General features: G+C 49.6%; 1 protein-coding gene across 2 annotated transcripts in view; it reads left to right on the top strand.

Moving 5' to 3' along the window:
* The window catches only part of FRMD5 (FERM domain containing 5), a 147,525-nt gene that overhangs the window by 95,931 nt on the left and 29,255 nt on the right, over nucleotides 1-22,339 (top strand). For both annotated transcript variants that reach the window (XM_060260255.1, XM_060260254.1), the window contains exons 2-4: nucleotides 17,157-17,261; nucleotides 17,605-17,647; nucleotides 19,557-19,635. In XM_060260255.1, the coding sequence (XP_060116238.1) occupies nucleotides 17,157-17,261; nucleotides 17,605-17,647; nucleotides 19,557-19,635 (227 nt within the window). The remainder of the gene's footprint in view (nucleotides 1-17,156; nucleotides 17,262-17,604; nucleotides 17,648-19,556; nucleotides 19,636-22,339) is intronic.

Genomic DNA, 22,339 nt, shown 5'->3' with positions numbered 1-22,339 from the left:
TTGGGAGGTTCTAAGATTAGCCTCCCTTTACAACAAAGGCAGCTGCTTCTGAATGGAGGCTCACTGCTGACTGGTGATGGAGGCAGCGGAGGAGACACAGCTGTGCGGCCACTCTAATGCAAAGGGGGTCTCACCTATTCCCCTTTATTCCCTTGCTTTCTGCTGCCATCATTTGTCTTTAAAGGTTATTATATAAAAAAAATTATACTCTGGTTCTTGCTTTTTATTAGGTATATGAATGGCAGATAATGAGACTGAGGGATAACAAGAACCAAAAGCTCCATCTCTTTCCCAGCTTGAACCTCTCAGATGCCTTTTCCTCCAACCTCACATCTTCCTCTCAGTTCCCCTTCCCAGATCGCAGGACCTTCCTTCCTTCCTTCCTTCCTTCCTTCCTTCCTTCCTTCCTTCCTTCCTTCCTTCCTTCCTTCCTTCCTTCCTTCCTTCCTTCCTTCCTTCCTTCCTCCCTCCCTCCCTCCCTCCCTCCCTCCCTCCCTCCCTCCCTCCCTTCCTTCCTTCCTTCCTTCCTTAGAACATAACATAAGAACATAGGAGAAGCCATATTAGATCAGGCCAATGACCCATCCAGTCCAACACTCTGTGTCACACAGTGGTAAAAAAAAATTATTATACACACACACACACACACACTGTGCCTAATAGCCACTGATGGACCTCTGCTCCATCTTTTTATCTAAACCCCTCTTAATATTTTTATCTAAACCCCTGGCTAAATATGTTTGATAGCTTCATGCCTGTTATTTTAGCAGTGTATCGGCATGAGCACAAAGATGATGCCTCCTTTGCTCTTCTAAAATTCTCCTGAGCCAAGGGGGCAGAGCGGATTCCGGATCGGCTTCTTGCTTTGCGGACGAGGTTCTGCTTGGTTTCCTTTTCCAGTTAAAGGGGAACATTTTCTCCTTGCCTGACCACGGAGAGGAGAGATGGCCAGAGACATAAGGAAGTCTGTGTCTGCTGCTAGCCCAAAGGTGCATTGCTGGAATGAGATGACCATTGGCTGGAGCCAGGAGCCAGGTTGGCAGTTCCCCTGGTGCTCTGGCTGGGCCATTTGCGCTTTTTGGTTTCTCAGCTTGCAAGGATCAGCATGCCAAGAAAGCCACAGTGTGTTGACATTGCCTGTATGCTCTCCCTTTTGTGTGGGCTGCTGCTAGACCTCAGAACTGAACAAGGATTCCTCCTTGGCCTGAAATGTCTCCTGAAGGACGAGGGTCTAAAAAGAGCTTCTGTGTTGCCAGGGAGCCCATGGACTCCACAGGGGTCACGGCAAATCTACATTTGGATGTCAGGGCAGATCTGCCAAGTGGGAGGCAGGATAGAGGAGTCAGAGGCTGCAAGAGGACCAGGATAATTTCTTAATATATGCAGGGGCTTGCTTGCTTCTCTCCCTGAAAGCTGCAAAGAGAGTTCTAGAGAACTTCCAGGGCTTAGAATCCTAGAGTTGGAAGGGACCTCCAGGGTCATCTAGTCCAACCCCCTGCACAATGCAGGAAACTCACAAAGACCTCCCCCTAAATTCACAGGATCACAGGAGCTTAGAGCAGTTTGGGATTCAGAGGGCCAAGTGGGCCAAACTCAAGTTAGAGAAAAGCCAGCCCTGCCTGCACACTTGATGCTGCTCACGCAGGATGCCTTTTCCACTGGCACTTCCCACAGTTCTGCAAATCAGTCACGGGCTGCCTTGATGGACTTCCTCTGCAGGCCAATGAATCCGCCTTGTGTCTCTTCTATTGCCTCGTACTGTCATGCTCTGTGGGGTGATACCCCTTCCTGGACACAGCAGACACATGTGGGAGCCCCTGCAGAGCTTTTATGTTTCTGATGAGGGCTTGATCTCCCCCTTCCCTATTACTGCTTGCCAGATCCACACGCCCATATTTTAAAATGTTAACTACGGCTAATTGATGCAAGATGGAAAGGAAGCAAAAGCGTTCGATATCCACAGAAACAGCTTGGGGAGATCAGGCTGGAAAATGGGGCTATGCTAATTAGAGCTTATTGTCCTTTCCAATCAGGAGCTGGAGCTGGAAGCCGGAACACCCTTTGTTCAGGGCATTGCTGTTTTTTGGAGGGAGCATGATGTGAAGGATCCAGCACCAGCCTGCAGTCCACTGTGGTGCTGGGAAGCAGCAGAGATGGTAGTCATGCCGCACATGAGCCCTCATTGTGCCTGCGGAATAAGAAATGGCAGGGCCCTCTTGGAAACGTGGTTTGAAGCTGCTGGAGCAAAGAACAGATTAAGTCTCTCTTAATTTGCATTTTCATTTGCACTGCTTTGTATTTTTCTGCCTGGAGTTGAGCAGCAGGCCTGAGCACCTTTCCTCCAAGGGAAAGCTCGGATTCCTGCCTTCTCTAGCAGTTCCTGACCACCCTACAGAGGGTGGAAATAGTGAGTGAGACGGACTCTGCTCCTTCCTGCAGGGGTTAAGCTTTCCTCTAACTGGGCTGCAGTCCTTTGCTGTGTCCTGGGCTGATCTGGCTGCTGAACACAAACGTTGGCAAGTTCCCTGCCTGTTCTCCAGTAACTCCTGGTGGTGAAAACACAGCCCAATCTTCTTGCATTACAGTAGTGTGTGTGCTCTACCCGCACGGTACAAGCCAAACAAAATTAATTATGTAGATGTTACTTAGCAGTAGATATCCATTGGATTGTATTAACTCTTGTTAGTGCCGCGTCTGCCCAAATGTTCTCTCGGATGCAGCCAGCTTAATGACGGCAGCAGCTGACTTTCCCTCTGTCCCCAAGCGGCACGACCAATCCAGTGTTGTTGAGAAAGCAAGCAGCCAGGTAGCATTAGTGCTGAAACACTTCCATGGTTCACCTGTGGTAATCCTTTGGAGATAGTCCTCACAAAGTTGCATCAACCAGTTGCATGACATCAATAAAAAATGGAGGACCTGTCTGCTTCCTTTGTTCCTGGAAATTAATGACTTCACTTGCTGGGGCAAGAGATGGCCAATGAAGGCAAACTGTTGGCCCTTTCCATTGATGACTGCAATGGATGTTCTGGTGAAGCCAGAATGGCTGGAGTGGAAGCAGAATGGGGCCACAGGTAATGTTCCCTCTAAGCTGCAGAATCTTGTGAGCAAAAATTCTACTTTGTGAGCTGCTGTCAACATTGTGAGCGACTGCAAAAATTGTTGTGTTCTGGGGCCATCCTTTCTGAGCTAAGACAAAAATGTGTGAGCTGGAGGCTAAAAATCTGTGAGCTAGCTCATGCTAACTCAGCTTAGAGGGAACACAGGTATTCCATAGGATCTTGCCATCTAGCTTGTGCTTGTTCGGCTGGGGTTAATCCTCTGTCAGCACATAAGCAGCAGCTGAAAAACTGAGTGCCCTGCTGCAGAGAGAGAAGAGTGCCCTTCAGGCCCATGGCCTGTGATCGTCTTCATATGCTAGGATTCTTGCTTAGTGCAAAGCGTATCTGCGCTTTTTTAAATGGGATGGAATTGGATATTTATTTATTTGTCAGATTTATATCCCGCTCTCCGCCGATAGGCTCAGGGCAGCTAACAACAGTTTAAAAACATTAGCAAACACATTAAAATTAGATCTATAAAAACATTTCCATATATATTAAAAATCCGAGATGGCAAGCTTCTGTTTTCCATTATATTAATTCAGTGAGATTGTCGATGCTGAAGGTAGTAGCCACCTCCCCCTAACCATTAAAGGCGAGTTTGAAAAGTTCGGTCTTACAGGCCCTGCGGAACTGGCTATGCCCTGTTGTCTTCTTGCTTTTCTGTAATCACAAGGCTTTCTGTTGCTTATGCAGAGGAATATTTTATCATAAGTGTGGAGAATGCAGGCTGATTAACAATTAGCATAGATTTATCCCATGGTTCAGCCTGATCTGACCCCAGCTGTGAGAGTTTCCGCGCTTCTGGTGTTGCGACCAAACAGCGCAAATTCTCCAAGCGCACCACAGATCTTGTTCGTGCTCTCCTATCCATCCCCTGTTGCTTAACATTCACTAGATGACAATGGAGCCCACTGGCCTTTCTTGTTGGGTTGGGTTTGTCAAGACTTATTTGAAATATTTGCATGCCACTGCTCAACCGCACACTGCTAGGGATGGTGTATGGGCATCAAGATCAATAAATAATCCTTGTCAAAACTAGAAGGCTAAATCTGCCAGCCCTGCTGGAAACTTAAGGAGTGTTAAAACAGCTCCAAAGCAACAGCATTGCCACAAGTAAAGCTGCAGACAGCAACTGATGACATTCCAAAAGTGCGCTGGAGTTTCTCTACCATCTCTCAAAACACCCCATTTATTTTATTTGCTGTTTTTGTTTTAAAACCCGTCCTGCAAAGTGTGACCAGCGTTCCCTCTAAGCTGAGTTAGTGTGAGCTAGCTCACAGTTCTTTAGCCTCCGGCTCACACATTTTTGACTTAGTTCAGGGAAAATGGCCTCAGAGCAAACTAATTTATGCAGGAGCTCACAACTTTAATGCCAGGAGCTCACAAAGTAGTATTTTTGTTCACAAAACCCCACCATTTAGAGGGAGCATGGAGTGTGACTATCATTTTGCGCCCCCCCCCCCCTCCGCCGCCATCTTCGGTTCTGAAGAAAGAAGTATAGATTTTAGTTTTTATCTCGGTCGTCTCCTCCTGGGAAGAGAAGCAGACCAGGACTGGAGGTTTAGGCAGCTTGGCATCCCATTCTGTCTGAGACAGGAAATAAGTAAATGGTCGATTGCACGATTCAGGGGGGTGGCCGTCTTGGTCTGAAGCGGCAGAAGAAAGTTTGAGTCCAGTCAGGCACCTTTTAAGACCAACCAAGTTTTGTTCCAGGGATGAGCTTTCGTACCATGAAAACTCATACCTGGAACAACATTTGGTTGGTCTTAAAGGTGCTGCTGGACTCAAACTTCGTTTGGCAGATTACGCAGTATAGATCGGTGGTGTACAGGTAACCTCTTTGCCTCATTGATGGATCTCTTGTTAGAGTGCTTGAAGGCAGAATCTGTCCTTTCCTTCCCCGTAACCTGATTGTTTAGTAGAAGGACAGCTACAGTTGCTTGCAGGGTGTGAGAAGGGGAAAACCTTTTATTATTTTTTTTAAAAATCTTGTAAGTATTCCCGCTTGGTCTACAGATCTGAACAGCGTTCTATGGCTTGTTCTGATATAAGCGTGTCTTAAACTTGTCCTCAGTTGTGACTCAGTGTGGTGTGTTTTTGTGTGAGGAGCGGAAGCAGATGGCCACCGAAGGCTGGGTACAGACAGGATGGGCGTCTTGATTTCTTAGCTTGTTTTGAGGTTGGTCGTCTGATTTACTTTAGAGATTTTAAGACTGCTTATTTGATATGGGACGTGCAACCTCTTGGTGCTCTATAAAACCTTTTGGCCCCGACCAGGCTAGCCTGGCTTTGTCAGCTCTGGGAAGCTCAGCAGGGCCAAACCTAGTTAGTATTTGGGTGGAAGACCAGGGTCGCTGCACAGAGGCAGGCAAGGGCAAATGGCCTGTGTTTGTCTCTTGCCTTGAAAACCCTGCAGGTCATCTGTGCCTGGAGGCAAATGACACCCAGAGAGAGCTTTATTAGCAGTGTGGGTTCTCTTCTCCCCTTGGCCCAGTCCCGCCTCCCCATTTCTCCTGTGACTTTGAGAAGGGACATCAGTTGACCAGCCAACAACCTGGATTGCAAAGCTTGGGACATGGTATGCAACAAGCTGGAAATGGGGTCATTTGTTCTCAGGTTTTAGATGGCCTGCTGGCCAGCGCATTTCCAAATGATTAAGGAGTGCAAAAATATAGATTAGGATTTGGAACATACTGAACAGGAAGAAATAGTGGAGACCCAAATTGGAACTGCACGGAGAGGGTTAGACAGATAGGAGCAGATGAAAGTCTCTGGGAAGGCGGCGCATGAATTAAATTTTAAAGAGATAAAGATTGAGCTTCAGGGCTTAAGTGACTCTGAGGCACTTGAGGCTCATTTCTCATAAGTATCTTCTCCTCCAAAGGGTTTGTATAAACAAATCGGGAGGGAGGGAGGGAGGGAAAGAGAGAGGAGGAAGATCTCCCATAATCAACCTTGAAGGGAGGGATTAAAATGTCAGTTAACAGGAATGAGGATTACAGAGGAAAGGGAGTTAGCCTCAAAATGTATATGTCATAGATAGGATTACGCTTAAAGGTTGTGATTAAATATTCAAGCATCCGACGGTTCCTTCCTTCCCCGGACCTCTGATTCGGTGGAGAAATGTACTAAGATTTTTCTCCTTACTTGGCAAAAAAACAGAAGATCAGTTTGCTAGGTGATTCTACAGACAGCAATTCTCTTATTAAATAGTCATTTCTGTTTACTTTCTAGGTATCTGAGAAATGGTCACATAAACACTTTCTTTTTTGGGGGGGGGGGGGGGGATTTCTTTCATAGTTCTGCTTGTGTGTTGTTTGAATCATCATCTTTGTTGCCCTCAAAGGCGTTCTTGCGAATAAGAGAAAAGGTTTCATTCTGCCGATGGACGGACGACGCAGTCCTGGCTGGAGGGGAGCTGAGCTGGGTGCTCTCATGCCAGCTACAGTGGTGCCAGCACTCTGGGATGCCCTAGCCATCAAGCCTAGGAATGGGGCGCCAGCTAGTTGTTCAGTTGTGGGTCAGCTGATGGCGCCTTCCTGGCTCTGTTAAGTGTGGGCGAAGACGACTGCTCCTAGTGGAAAGGAGGGAGGTGGTGGGCGTGTGTTTGGGAGGAAAGAGGCAGAGGGAGGCAGAGTGCTGTGAGGTGGTGGAAGCCCTTGGGAGGACCTCTCTCTGTCTCCGGGGCTTGGATACAGAGGAGAAGGTCTGCTGCCCTCCAGAACTGCTCCTTCGACTTCACCTGTGCTCTGGACCTTTGTAAAGAAAGCAGATGTTACAGAAAGTACCCTAAGTCTTCTGTGCTCTCTCACAGCAACTCCAGCAGGTTGTGCTTTCCCTGGACGTTGTCTTGAGTGTTGTGTGCTCCTCACTCCTGCGAGTGGTGAGATGTGTTTCTCGTTGCTCCCTCCCTGCATCTGGGAAAGCATCACTTTTGTCCACACGCTCATAGGTTCTGAGGCCTAGCAGGGCTGTCTCCTGACAATCCACAGGGGCCAGTGATGATTCGGTGAGGTCATCTGCCTAATAAGCAGGCAATACCCGGCATCCACAGCAACCTTTTCAGGGCCATGGCTGGGGGAAGAAACTGGAATGGCACACTTGTGGGGACGGTGGGATTAGGTCCCTTGGGAGGTCTTTTCCAAGTCTGGCTGTGGCCCCCCCAAGACAAATTTTGCAGGCCGTCTCTCTAGGAGGAGGGCACTCGGGCTTTGTTAGGCATTGAAAAGGCAGAGAAGGAAAGACACATGTAGCTGAGGTTCTCAGCTAGCGAGGACTTCCAAGGTTGGCATCAGGCTGGTTTTTGTCTTGCTTGCAGCTACCATGCCAGGGGTCCCCAACATTTTTGAATCTGTGGGCAGCTATGGGATTCTGGCAGTGGGTGGCGTTTGCAAACACACAATGGCTGCTGCGGCAGACAGAGCTTCTCCTCCCCCCCCACACACACAGAGGAAGCCCAAGTGCCAGAAACAGGAAGAGTAATTTTAAGAAATATACTGGGAAGCAGGAATGTGTGAGAGAACAAAACCTGCAAATGTGCAGCTGCCACCAAACCAGTGGTATGTTCTGCACAACCAGTCAGACCTCCAATGGCCAATCAGGAGCCTTGACAGGCAAGAGTCCCCCTTGACCCCACCCCCTTTCTAATAACACTGGGTGGGTAGAATATAATGGGTTCTATACAGTAATGAGGCGAGGAGGTAGTGAACGTAGCTCTTTTATTGAATGCAGCAAGGTATAGTGCTGCCTACAAAGAATAACTGCTAGGGCCACGGGACCCTCTATATATACACACCCAAAGTTCCTGCCTGTGACTGGACCATTCAAACCAGTCGGGGGCTCTTGATTGGAGCAGGGCAGCAGGATTTGGATCCTGCTGCCTCTTGTTCCCGAGTCCCCCAAGTTCTGTCCTTCGGGCCCCAGTGAGCCAGGCAAGAACTCCAGCTTATAGATACAATTCTAAGCACATATCCAACAGTGGGGCATCAGGAAAGTTGTTTGTGGGTGGCATGGTGCCCGTTGGGGACCCCCCCCCCCCCGCACACCATACTTTCAGAGGTTGGCTTGATCATTTCCCATTTGAACCCGCTGGCTTGTAAAAGTGGGCCTGTATTATGCTACAGACACAGGACGTAAATGCTTTTAATGCATACAATAAGTCATCATCTGTTGGGATCACTCTGTTCCACGGGCACACAGATTGCTTTTAAAATTGTCTAAGGAAGAGGCAGTGAGGTCAAGGCAATGCTTCAAAAGAGTCTGACAGAAGAAATTATTTTGGCAACCAGCATCAGGAAGAAAGAATCCTGCACTTAGGGAAGCGCATGTTGCCAGCTGTGTGCCCGGGCAGTGTTTTTCCTTGCTACCCTGGTGATTTGCAGAGACTCCCAGGGAGGGGGAGACCGATAGAGCAGTCTCTTCCCCCTGTTTCCAGGGGCTGGCAGAGTTAGGAAAAGTAATTGCAGAAATAACGCTGTGACACCAGCCGAGATCCCATTAGTATTTTTTGCAAGGAACTATTGCGTTGTGGTTAGGAATATTAATGTAATTCTGACTCCACATAACCCACACAGTGGAAATTTTATCCTGCGCTCACTAACATGGAAATTATAAAATGAATCCCGCTGTTTCTTCTCATTCCAAGAGGCCCTACAGAAGATCTTCCATAGGCTTGATAATAATTATTGCTTACCAGGAGAGAGGATTGAAACCAGTGCGGCACATTGCCGGAGTTGAGAGCACAGTTCCAGCTGCCACATGCTTCGAAGGATGCTTTGGGAACTACAAGGCTCTGTGTGAACTGCTGGGGTTCTCTTGAGCAGTGGGGTTAGAAGCAGACTGCGCTGGGCAGATGTACAGCAGCGTTTGTTTTGGGCCTCGCTCTTCTCCCTGGTGCCAGGAGGAGCCAGGACGGCCTTCAGCAAATGCAGGCTCCCGCTTGCCAGGAGAGGCAGGCTTGCCAGTTCCTGAAGCTGCTGCCTGATTTCTGGAGGAAGACTCTTTACTCCTTAGACCCATGGAGCTGCATGTGACTGAGCTGCTGTTGCTGGATGGTTTTAAAGCAGCTGCTTCCTTGGGGCCAGCAGAATGGAGCTGATGGGTGGATCCCTCTACTGCAAGTTGGCTTTGGCATGAGCATAAGAACATGAGAAGCCATGTTGGATCGGGCCAGTAGCCCATCCAGTCCAACAGCCTGTGTCACACAGTGGCCAAAAAAACCAGGTGCCCTCAGGAGGTCCATCAGTGGGGCTAGAAGCCCTCCCACTGCCCCCCAAGCACCAAGAATACAGAGCATCACTGCCCTAGACAGAGAGTTCCAACAATAAGCTGTGACTAATAGCCACTGATGGACCTCTGCTCCATATGCTTATCCGATCCCTTCTTGAAGCTGTGTATGCTTGTAGCCACCGCCACCTACAAGCAGTCTTCTCAGTGTCACAGAGCCTTTCTTCGGGAAGAGAGAAAAGATGACAGTGTCTGGAGTGAAAGAGATATTTTGAAAGGGTAAATGGCAGACAGTTGAGCAGAGTCATTAAGTCTTTGCAAACTGGGATTTTGGAAACCCTTTTAATGCCCAGATTGGATCTTTCTGTTTCCAGCATGCTTGTGCAGCTGAGCAGGGCCCCTGGAGCTGAGGGGGCCTTCTGAGCCGCCACCCAGAGGTGCCTGCAGCTGCCTGCAGAGAGCTGTTGCCTGTCCAGTTTCAGGAGCAAAAGTGTGAGGCTGCTTTCTGCAGAGCTTTGTAAGTGAGACAGTGTTTGGGAGGCAGACTGTGTGCCCAGAGGGTTTCCACGCAGCAAATGATTTAAGACCCATCATAAGAGGACAACCGAACAATCACGGCAGAGACAAACCTCCTTTTTATAAGATTTTTTTTTTTTAAACCAAACCCACCCAGACTTCTTAATCTGGTAATTTAAAAGTCTGTTGTGATTTGCACAGACAGTGATGATAGCTCCCGAAAGAACGAATGCTTCACGATCAGAAGATGTTTAATTCAAGTTAGGAAGATCAAAGGAAGAGGCGTTTTGTGCAAAGTGGCATTTGGTTTGCTGCACTTTGCCCATATTTGTCTGGATCTCAGGATGCTGTTTACTTTGCTCTGTCATGTTTTCTCTCTCTCTGGAAGACAGGAATGAAAGCCTTTTGCATGCATCTCAGCGAACACATTTCCCCGCTGTAAATCCCTTCAAGGCTTAAGACTGAGGAGAGTGAAGATGAGCTGTTGGTGTTTGTTTCGATTGGAAAGGCTCCTGTTGCAGCGGCACGGCGGTAGCATTTCCTTGTCAGGGAAAGTAAAACTGTAATTAAGCATAGCAGTAAAGAGAAGCCAAATTCCGCTTTCTGGCTCTGCGTGGTTGCCTGAGCAGAGAGTGTGTCCCTCTCCCCTGGAAGCAGAGAGGGATCGGAGTGGATTCCAGCATCCCTTGGGGTCAGGTTTCCAGATGTTGCATCACTTATGGCCAGTTTCTGCTAGGGTGTTGTAAAATGTTACCATGGCAAGATATAGGAATTCTAGTAGAATCACACCTTCCATTTTGGGGGGGTGGGGTGGGGGGTTAGAAGGCTTTTCATTCTGATAGAATTTCCCCCCAAGCTTCTTAGGAAGTGTTCCTCAGAATGGTCCCATTCTCCCCCCATCACCACCATAAAAAACCCCCACCATCCTGATTGGCTAGGACAGGGGTGGCCAAAGTGTTACCATTTTCACACACAGCTTACCTCGCAGTCACAATCCTGTTCCGTCCGCAGCGTCTGGTCAGATTTCCCACCATCTGCGCTGGAGTTACAGGAAGTGTCGCAGCTTTTGCGTAGCAAACGTAAACCGCTAAAACCCAGTTTACGTTTGCTACGCAAAAGCCGCGGCACTTCCTGTAACTCCAGCGCAGGTGGTGGGAAATCCGACCCGACGTTGCGGAGAGAACAGGATTGTGACTGCGAGGTGAGCTGTGTGTGAAAACGGTATGTGACTCCACCTCTCCCCAGCCCCATCTTCCTTCCTTCCTTCCTTCCTTCCTTCCTTCCTTCCTTCCTTCCTTCCTTCCTTCCTCCTTCCTTCCTTTCCTCCTTCCTTCCTTCCCTCCTCCCTTCCCTCCCTCCTTCCCTCCCTCCTTCCCTCCCTCCCTCCCTCCTTCCTTTCTTTCTTCCCTCCCTCCCTTCCTTCCTTCCTTCCTTCCTTCCTTCCTTCCTTCCTTCCTTCCTTCCTTCCTTCCTTCCTTCCTCCCTCCCTCCCTCCCTTCCTTCCTTCCTTCCTTCCTTCCTTCCTTCCTTCCTTCCTTCCTTCCTTCCTTCCTTCCTTCCTTCCTTCCAGTTCTCAAGCATCTGACATTCGTGTCTTGCAGCTCTCGAACATCTGGTGCTTATTCTGTGTGGCTCTCGTGTTAAGCAAGTCCGGCCACCCCTGGGCTAGGGTCAGACTTCTGTTGTGAGGGTTTCCTTTTGCCCTGGGATCCCCTCACTTGTCCTACCTGGCTGGAAGAGTGCGGGCGGTGCCAACTGGCAGCAGTGATGCTGCACTGCAAGCCAGTGGAAGGGCTGCCAGCACATGTGTCTGATGCCCGCCCAGGTCTGTTCATCCATGAAGTGCAAACAAGGTGGTGATTCACAGCTTAATCTTTGATTGATCAGACAGCCCGAGGTTCTATATCAGGTGTCAGGAAAGAAAATAAGGATCTTGTTCTAACAAAGCCTCTCAAACGGTCCCATCAGTCAATTTCCCGCAAAGGGTCTGATGCATGGAAACAGAGATGTTTTAAGCCACGGGTAGGTAGGTTGGTTTGACAGTAAAGCAGTCCTCCAGCCAAAGAAGAGAAGCAAGCAAACCCCTAATCATGGAGGGGAATCATGTATGAACAAAAAAGGCATAAAGGAAATCTCCCCATGCTGTTTTTGAGAACCATCTTCAGAAAGAGAGTTCTTAGGGCCCCACACCCCACCACCCAGATCCTCAGCAGCCCCCCAGGACTCCCAAGGATTCAGAAGCCAGAGTAGGACTCATCTGCAGCATGAATGTTCCCAGATCCCTTCAAGGCACAGGTCAGCAACAGAGCACCAAGAAGATTTCCGTGCCATTTAGGATTGTCGAGAGTGGTCAGATGTATTGGGAAACTCAGGAAACCCGCCCCCCCTCCAGTCTTCTTATGCCTTTTTCCCTCCCGCTCCAGCATTAACTAAGAGACAAAGGTGAGATTCAAAGTAGGGGGAGACTGTCCGAGGGTGCAGTGTTTAGAGGGAGACCAAGGAGCCCTGGGTGCAAGTCATCACTCAGCCTGAAGCTCACTGGGTGACCTGTGGCCTCTCTCCAGTGTAACCTTCCTCACAGGGTGGTTGTGAGGCTCCAGAGGAGGAGGGGAGAGCCAGGCATGCCACCTGGAGCTCCTTTCAGGGAGGGCAGGAGAAAACTGTGGCCAGCAGCTGGAGAGCCAGTTTGGTGTAATGCTTAAGTGCGCAGACTCTTATCTGGGAGAACCAGGTTTGATTCTCCACTCTTCCACTTGCAGCTACTGGAATGGCCTCAGGTTAGCCAGAGCTATCGCAGGAGTTGTCCTTGAAAGAACAGCTGCCGTGAGAGCTCTAAGCCCCACCAACCTCACAGGGTGTCTGTTGTGGGGGAAGGAGATTGTAAGCCGCTCTGAGTCTCTGATTCAAAGAGAGGGGCGGGGTATAAATCTGTAGTCTTCTTCTTCTTGAGTGCAACTTGGGTTTTTCTTCCAGAGGAATGGATTTGCAGTCTTTTCTAAAGCTTCTGACCAGCAAGGGTGGGGGGACACCCCTCGCCTGCTGCTGGGTGTGTGATACAGGCTGGTTTGCTGGGTGCTCATCGGAGCCACCAGCCTATTCAAATTTTGGAAACTGCCTGAATGCAGAGAGAAGAGGAACCATTTGGTTTGCTGTGCCTCCCCGCCTTGCACAGGGCAGACTGGGGAGTATCAGTGTCCCCGAGTCCCAGCACCAGGCAGCAGAGAAAGCTGTGGTGGAGCTCATCCTGCTGGTCCTGCAGTGGCAACCAGGACCCCAATGGATCCTTGTTCAGGAGACCCACGGCTTGCCTGGGACAGCTTGGTGCATTGTGCAGCAAGACAGCAAGCGCTGAAGCCTCTCTCTGTGTGGCTTGATGTGAAAGCCCCATCTGGTGCTCTGCTGCAGCCGAGCACGGCGTGGCAGCGGACCAGTTTGCTGCTTCAGCCCAGGCCTGCAGCATGATTGGGAGAGGGGGGCAGCAGCCCACCCTGCTGAAGGGAGGCGAGAGTTCCAGTGGCAACTCCTGTGTGGAGGAGGAGGAAGTGGGGCTCCTGCCTCCCCACCCCACAATGCATCATTTTCAGTGACTGAAATTCTGCTCAGGACAGTGTGGTGGATGCCTTTAGGGTAGAGGTGGAGAGAAGGGCTGCAAAAGGCAGGGGTGGCATCAGAATCTACTCTAAGGAACCAACCAGACCCCCTGCTCATTTTCTGAGATGTGGTTTAAGTTTACAGGGATGTCTTTTAGCGCAGGCAACCTGGATGGCATATAGGGTTGCCAGGTCTCCCCAAGCCTCCAGCAGGGGATGGGGGGTAGGGCTGCCAGAACCAGGTTGGGCAGGGGCCTCAGTGGGGAGCAGTGTCATAGAGTCCAGCCCTGAAAGCATCCATTTTCTGCAGGGGAACAGATCTCTGTTGTCTGGAGATGAGCTGTAATTACAAGGGATCCCCAGGTCCCACCTGGAGGGTGGCATTGCTAAAAGAAGAGCCCTGCTGGATCAGAACGGGGAGGGTCCATCTAGTCCAGCATCTCGTCTCACAGAGTGGCCAGCCAGTTCCTCTGGAGGGCCAACAACTGGGCAGAGGGGCTGAGGCCTTCCCCTGAGAAGAGCATCAGAAGAGCCCTGCTGGATCAGACCAGGGAGGATCCATCTAGTCCAGCCTCCTCTCTCACACAGTGGCCACCCAGTTCCTCTGGAGGGCCAACAACAAGGCAGAGAGCCTGAGGCCTTCCCCTGAGAAGAGCATCAGAAAAGCCCTGCTGGGTCAGACCAGTGAGGGTCCATCTAGTCCAGCCTCCTGTCTCACACAGGGGCCAACCAGTTCCTCTGGAGGGCCAACAACAGGGCAGAGAGGCTGAGGACTTTCCCTGATGTTGCCTCCTGGTTCTGGGATTCAGAGGTTTAGTACCTCTGAAGGTGGAGGTTCCCCTCAGTTACCAATGGCCAGTAGCCACTGATGGATTTCTCTTCCATGAACCTGGCTAATTCTGTGGCCCTCACTGCCTCCTCTAGCACCAAATGCCACATTTTAATCCCTCTCTGTGACAATTGTGATTATTTTATTTGGGGATATTTCCAAGAACACGAAACCTATCAGGAACAGGGTTACTGGTACAGAATTCTGTGTAAGGACATAGAAATAACGTCTACTTACAGTTTCTTTTTAAAATGAGAATATTTGAAAGTTTAAAAAAGTTTTTAAAAATATATTGCATAAAGTACCGTTGTCTTAAATTATCAAAAGTTGGAAATGCTACCGAGCATCAGCTGCAATGTGTCATGGCCATTACTGGCAAACCAGGTGTCTGACTAGGACTTGGGAGACCTGGATTCGAATCTCCACTCTGCTGTGGAAGCTTGCTGGGTGACCTTGGGCTAATCACATGCTCTCAGCCTACCCTACCTCACAAGCTTGTTGTGAAGGAGAGGAGAACAAGTTTGGGGGTGTGCATGAAGTAAGCAGATAGATAATGGCAGGCTGGGCAGCGCATAGCTGTGTGCTCTTTTCTGTGCTGCGTGGTGGGCCTCCTCCTCCTCTCTTGCAGGAGATTTTAAAAGGCCAATTCTGGGAATCACGAATCATTTCAGTGCAGCCCCTTTAGAAGGCAAAAACGGAGGAAATTGGGACAGTAGATTACCAGTGCTAAGTGCTAGAAAACGGGGGCAGCTGGCAGCACACAGGAAGGCCCAAATTATGGCGGGGCAAAGGCAGGGAGGCCCTGAAAAGAAACCCACAAGCCCTCACCAGATTAGGGGCAGGGGATTCCCTGGAGCCTCACCCCCCTTCAGGGTCATCAGCAGGAGGGGGGAAGGGAAATGTCTGCTGGGCATTCCCTATGGAGACTGATCCCCATGGAGTATAATGGAGAATTGACCCACGGGTATCTGGGGGGACTGTTTTTTGAGGGAGAGGCACCAAATTTGCAGCATAGCATCCGATGTCTCTCCTCAAAACACCTTCCAAGTTTAAAAAAGACTGGACAAGGGGGTCCAATTTTATGAGCCCCCAAAGAAGGTGCCCCTACCCTTCATTATTTCCAACGAAGGGAAGGCATTTAAAAGGTCCCTTTAAATTTGATGGTCAGGACTCCCTTTGGAGTTCAGTCGTGCTTGTCACACCCTTGCTCCTGGCTCCACCCCCAGAGTCCCCAGGTGTTTCCTGAATTGGACTTGGCAACCCTACACCTGATCCCCTCATGAGCTAGTTCCACACTGGCAGGCCTCTGTACATATTCTTCCTATAATGTTGAGCTCCCTGTGAGTTGGGTTCAGGGGGCCACCTGCCCAAGAGGAAGATGCTTGAGAATCTGTTGCTCTCTTCCACTCTGACGGCTGCCTGTGCCCAGAGCCACGGTGACCTTCCCTGCTGCTTGAAGGGAGAGCCAGGTGGGTGGCCGTGTAGGTCTGAAGCAGCAGAACAAAGAACAAGCTTTAAGGGCAACCAGTTATATGCTGGGTATAAGCTTTTGGGTGTACGCACTTTGCCACTGGACACAAAGGTGCCACTGGCTCAAACTTTGTTCTGCTTGAAGCAAGATGGCCACGCCCAGGCCTTTTTTTTTTTTGTAGAAAAAGCCCAGCAGGAGCTCCTCTGTGCCTTCCCCAGCTCACCCGCCGCAGCAGGCATGCTGAGGAAGGCTGGAGCCATCAGAGAGGTGTTTAAAGATGCCTCCCTGCACCTTCCCCAGCATGCCTGCTGGAGCCCTGGCCAGTCCAGGCAGAGCTCCACTCCTGTGCGCTCCTACCCCAGAAAAGCCTGGCTGTGCCTGATGTGTGTCCTTTAGGGGTTCCAGTCACCAACCAAAACAGAACCCCTCAGCTTGCAGCAATAAGGCTCTTCTCCTTTGTTCCCCTGTGTGGCTCATAACTGAGAGAGATGTTGTGGAGAGACCCAGGCAGGGACCTTTACTAGAGGTGTGGGGAGGAGGGGGACATATGGTGGTTTCCTTGGAGCCGGTGACCGGAAGGGCCCATCACAAGCTGTGTAGCTCCCCCTGCAGGGCCACACAGAGCTCACCAGCACTCACTAATGTCAGCAAAGGGTTCATTGAAGTTTCAAAATAATAAAACTTGTCTTTGTTCCAAAACTATTTTTCATTTATTGATTACAGCAATGTTACTCTCTACTAAGAAGCATTGAAACTGATAACGAGTAGCTTCACAGCTCAGCATTTATGCATACAGTTCAAAGGATTGGGCTTTAAACTAATTCCCATAATAAAATACATTTTCGCCCTGCAAGCAACTCCTTCACACGTCAGCTTATCAGTGGCCGGGGACTGCCGGTCTCTCCCCCCTGGTGATGTCCTTGCTTTGCTCGGGAGGCGCCAGCGAGGCGCGCTTGGCGCTTTTGCACTTCAAAGGCCGTGCTGACTTCCAGGGCTCTGGCACCTCCGTTCCCACCTCTCCTCCTCCTCTTGCAAGGCACAGGTGTTAGTGGCACAATATTTCATTCAGGCATAGGGTTAGTAAATATAAGGCATTAATAACTTCAATGAGACATTTCTGACAACTATCACATGTATGCAACATGACAGTTGTAGCCTGACCACCGGTCTTACTCGAATTTTGCAGAGGATGACTTGTCTGGGGCTGACCCCTTCTTGGCCCAGAAGTTATTTTGCCTTGGGTCTGCAAGGGACTGCAGGGCACGTCAGAGGACAGGGGAACGGGGGCAGTGGAGGGAGACAGGTAGCAACATCTCAAAGGATTCCCAGTGGCTGCAGTGCAGTCCCGGCTTAGCTCTTCCTCTGGCAAGGAGTGGGATTTGCCATTCTCTTGGTGATGCCAGCGTCATTTCCTTGTTTTGCAGAGAGATGCCAAAGGCCAGTATCTCTTCGACCTTCTTTGCCACCATCTAAACCTCCTGGAGAAGGACTACTTTGGGATCCGCTTCGTAGACCCGGACAAGCAGAGGGTGAGTCTTATAGAAGTGAAAAGCAGCTGGGGGAAGTGGGAGGTTTTGGTCACAGGGACAGTAGGAGAGAAGGGATTATTTTCCCTCCTGGGCTCTGTCTTGCTCCTCTTGCTTTTTCTATAGATGGGAGAACAGAAGTGGCTGCCCATGTATTTCATTCTGAGGGGGATTTGCAGTCTCTTCCAACTGATTTTCATTTCAAAAAACCCCACATGGGACAACCGGTGGCTTCACTTCCGATTGGCCCCTGTGAACCGGGCCAGAGCGATCTCTTGTCGAATGCGGCGTTCTGCTTCCTCACTTTCGAAACCATCCATTTCTGTTCTTTCTTTCTTTCTTCCAGCACTGGTTGGAGTTCACAAAGTCTGTGGTGAAGCAGCTGCGATGTAAGTAGGGCTGAAGGGCTTCCACGGGTTGTGGATTCTCTCCAGTTTGGTGTAGTGGTGAAGTGTGTGGACTCTTATCTGGGAGAACCAGGTTTGATTCCCCACTCCTCCACTTGCAGCTGCTGGAATGGCCTTGGGTCAGCCAGAGCTCTTGCAGGAGTTGTCCTTGAAAGGGCAGCTTCTGGGAGAGCTCTCTTGAGGGGGAGGAAGGAAAAGGAGATTGTGACTGCTCTGAGAGTCAGAGTACAGGGAAAGGAAAGGTCCCCTGTGCAAGCACCAGTCGTTTCCGACTCTGGGGTGACGTTGCTTTCACGTTTTCACGGCAGACTTTTTATGGGGTGGTTTGCCATTGCCTTCCCCAGCCATCTACACTTTCCCGCCAGCAAGCTGGGCACTCATTTTACCCACCTCGGAAGGATGGAAGGCTGAGTCAATCTTGAGCTGGCTACCTGAAAATCCAGCTTCCCCCGGGGATCGAACTCAGGTCTTGAGCAGAGCTTAGGACTGCAAGACTGCAACTTTAACACTCTGTGCCACGGGGCTCCTTCAGAGTATAGGGTGGGATATAAATCCAATATCTTCTTCTTCTTCTCTCTGGATCAGGAGTCCTCTTCAGTCACCCTTGTTCAGTTTATTGGGAGGGACAGAGGGTGGCAGGGCAGCCAACCACAAGAGGGACATGTGGAGGGGGCGGGGGGGAGCTCGCTCTTGCAGTCAGTCTGTGGCTTGCAGGTGGGGTGTTGGATTTTCCCCATTCCTCTCCCCCACATTTTAAAATAATGTTTCTGTTAAATGGACTCGGAGAAATGGGAGATTTTAGTGGTTGAAGAGAATTTAAGAAACACCTTCAGATAACGGTGTGATCACCAGAGCTTATTGGCGTTTATTCAGCTGACACCAACAGAGGCGGCATTAGGTCTCATCCGCAGGTCTTTGCAGGACTGGAACTCTGTTAGAGAATCCAGCCAAAGCCAGGACTGGGCAATGAATGTTATGTGCTGAGCACTTGAAGGTATTTGGGTATCCTGGCTGAGACGGAGGCCTGGTAAATGCTGCATTCTCCTCCTCTGGGCTCTTCTTGCATTTACCTTCACAGCTCCTGGTGGGGTTGCCTTTCTCCCTTCTGTTGGTTGTAGAACTGCTGAAGTAGTTTCAAGAACTCCTTCCCCCCCCCCCAAGACAACCAGAGCCAGGCTGTGAGTTCTGGCCCCCATGACCTCTTTACTGCCCAGGCTCTGGAGAGGAGGGGGCTAAAGGTGGTCCTACGACTTCCTTCCAATGCAACCTTTCTAGCCACCCATCACTGTTAGCACACCTAAGGGAAGGAAAGGCTGTGGCAAGTGAAAGTGTAGAAAATGAGAAGGTATGAATAGGGTGAAGGAAGACAAAGAAAGACGGGAACTTGAAAAGGGGCAAGGAAGGAGCTTGGAAGGGGCAAGAAAATTATCATTTATTTATGTATTTATTTGCTTAATAGCCCCATCCCAGCTGGCACCGAGTGGGCACCAAATGCATGAGCGGGTGCCCCTCAAGCCCATGGGTACCATGTTGAGGATCACAGTTCTAAACACATGGCAGGTGCCATGATATGCCCTCCTGGTTTAATAAGACTCACTTCTGGTTTCAGCCATCCCGTTTCCTGGTTGGCTTTCTTCTGGTGCTGAATGGCCAGCCTGGTTCAAGCTCATCTTTGCTCCTTTGCATGTGCCTGGGGGTGGGTGAGTGACGGGCGTGACGGACCCTCCTTTTCTGTGCTTGCTTCCAAGTCTTGATTCGCTACGTGGGGGTTGAGTTGTGAGAGGGGAGGGGAGTTATAAAGCTGCCAGGGGCGTGTTCGGCCTGCATCTTTCTGGAAGCGCGTGTGCCTCTTCATCCCTGGCTAATGGCCTGCTGTGGTTCTCCCCTGCAGCGCAGCCGCCGTTCACCATGTGCTTCCGTGTGAAGTTCTACCCCACCGATCCCGCTGCTCTGAAAGAGGAAATCACCAGGTAAGAAGGGCTCCTCCCCCTCCATCCCTGAGTGGCCACAAAAGGGTAATTCCGTGATGACAGGCTTGGTCGCTCCGTGGGAGTTTTGTGAGCTTTTCTGACATCTTTGATCAGGGCGGGAGTGGGGAAAGTGACGCACAGCTTTCCTCTGATGCATTTCTGCACATCACGAGGCTGTTAAGACTGAGCTTGGGGGAAGTGAGCTTGACCTCCTCACCTTCACCGGTGAAATTGGCTTCACCCAGTGGCTATCAGCCTGCCCAGGTGCCCCAGCCGGCCATTCGAGAGTCCAGGGGCTGGACGGATAAATCCCAAGTGCAACAGCCAGCCCCAGAGACTCAGTTTTCTTGCCCTGGAGGAACAACCTGAACCCAGAATCATGGCCAGAGTGAAGGCTGCTAAGGATGCTGTTACAGCAGGAAGAAATAACCATCCTTTTACACTCAGCCCATGATGGCTGGTGAATGGGGCCAGATGGTACGTAGCAAGTCACAGATCGAGCATTTGTAGCTTCAGAAAACAAAATGGAGAGTCATGAAAACAAAGCTTTACTAAGGAGGAGTAAACCTGAGAGAAACATGGGTTTTAAAACTACAGTGGAAGGGAAACAATCTTCACTTCAGAGTCTTTCCAGAAGAGCTGGAGTTCCTCCATACTGACTTATTCCTTCAGAAACGGCTATTGAAGTACGTCCCAGAGCTACTGGCCAGAAGGTTAGTAATGGAGAAAAAACCTCACACTCCCCCGACCATCAGGGAAGCAAGCCAAAACAAATGATTGCTAGCTATACCTTCATCACTACCAAGATAAGATGAACAGCAAGCCATAATCCTGTCTCGATGCTCAAAGATAACAAAAGACTGGCTTTTTAAAAAGCTCTCTACTCCACCCAGTTGCAGAATGCCTTGTCAAAGTTTGCTTCAGGTATACCCGAGAGTACTTCTCTTAATCTTCAAAAACAGAAGGATGTGGGAAATCTGAAGAAAGGATACCTGCTGCTTAAAGAACATGCCCCGCGTGCCCACAGGACAGAAGGACAGACTCTCCTGAAACATGTGTGGCAAAGATGGCTTTAGAACTATTTGTATTGACAATGTTTAAATAGGTTTGCATGGTGTGGTTCATTCCTGCATTTGTCAGCTGCCTTGTGCCATCGTCGGATGGTGGGGAAGTGGGTCTGGTAACTATTCAAGTAAAGACACGAGATTCAAGGCTGTCTGCAAATGAGAACTGAAGCGCAGCAATCAGGACCAAGCCAGATGAGACGCAAGAGGTTCACGGAGCGGAGCTCCCAGCATTTAAAATGTGCAAATGTCAGGCATGCAGGGCTTCCTTTCATGTATTTATTTGATGGAATTCCTATCCTGGGTGGGTTGCAGACATAAATACAATATCACAATGAAAGCACAGAATTTTCTACGCAGACAATACACAAGTTGTAAAACAATAAGATGGCAATATTTCCCTGTGCTGTTTTACCGACCTGAAACTATCCCATGGAGCTGTTTGCCTTGCTGGAGAAATGTGCGAGCTGGCTGGAGTGATATGCTGGGTGGCAAGGCCATACACGCTCCGTGTGCACTCTGAATTAACCAAATCTGCCTTCAGCATTAGGGAGCGAGTCTGGGGAAATCCATGAGTTGGCTGGTTTTGAAGCTGACTTTGAAATCAAGTTGTTCAGTGCAATAAAGAGATGGACATCAGTTATGTTAAGCATAATTTTGGAAGTCTGCTGTGCAGAATCAAAAGAAGTTTTGTCCAGTTGTTAAAGAGGAACACCATTAGCTTAGCCGCCTCCACATATGATGCTAGTCTCTGCTCTCCAGAAACCTGTTGAATACTCTGAGTGGCTCTCTAAAGAGACCTGAGGAGCTTATTTTGAAATGCCTCCAGTGTACTGTCTCTCTAAATCTTCAAACCTCTGGGTCATACGTAGTGCTGGGGATGTATTTTTTCCTCTAAGCTCCCCAAAATCAGCAGTACTTCTGTAGAACCTCCAAAAGCCCCCCTCCCCCCTCACAACTTGCTACAGATTGTTCTGACTACAGTTTGGCTTTAGTCCAGCCTCTGAGAGCAAGGGGTAAAGAATCCCTTCCTTCATATGATCTTCTTCATGTGATCAGTGTTATCAGTTCACTCCATCATTGTTTCGGAGAGGAGCATTTTTTCGATTCAGACAGCTTTGCCAGGAAGTCGTCCTTTTGTTCGATAGCAGCAGACTCGAATTGCCTCGTTGCTGCCCTGCGATCTGTGTCAGCCCTTTAGATCCTGCTGGATGTGTCAGGTTCCCAGTTCTCCTTCAATAATGATGACTCTCCATGTAGTTGGATGTGTTTATTGTAAGGCAGGATACATTGATACTGACTTGCTCAGTCAGTGTCAAAACTGGCACATAGCACAACCGGTCTTGATTATATACTCTCGCAGGGCTCATTACAAGCACGCCTTAATTTAGGGGGCAAATGCATTGCAAACTTAGTGGCTACAAATCACACACACACACCCACTACCAAACATTCTACAGAACATCCTGGGAGGGGAGCAGCGGCCTTGGTACCAAGGAGTTTCCCATCCCACAGGAGGCAGCTGTTGACTTTCGTTTCTTCAGCAGTCTAAGCAATCTAAGCAGACATTCCTCAGGTTACATCAAACAGATACAGATAATAGCAAGGAACTTGACAAGAGGAGACACTTTCCTTTTCTT

Source organism: Heteronotia binoei, chromosome 19 (assembly GCF_032191835.1).
Source record: "Heteronotia binoei isolate CCM8104 ecotype False Entrance Well chromosome 19, APGP_CSIRO_Hbin_v1, whole genome shotgun sequence".
NCBI classification, from domain to species: domain Eukaryota; kingdom Metazoa; phylum Chordata; class Lepidosauria; order Squamata; family Gekkonidae; genus Heteronotia; species Heteronotia binoei.
This window is presented reverse-complemented; position numbering and strand designations above follow the sequence as displayed.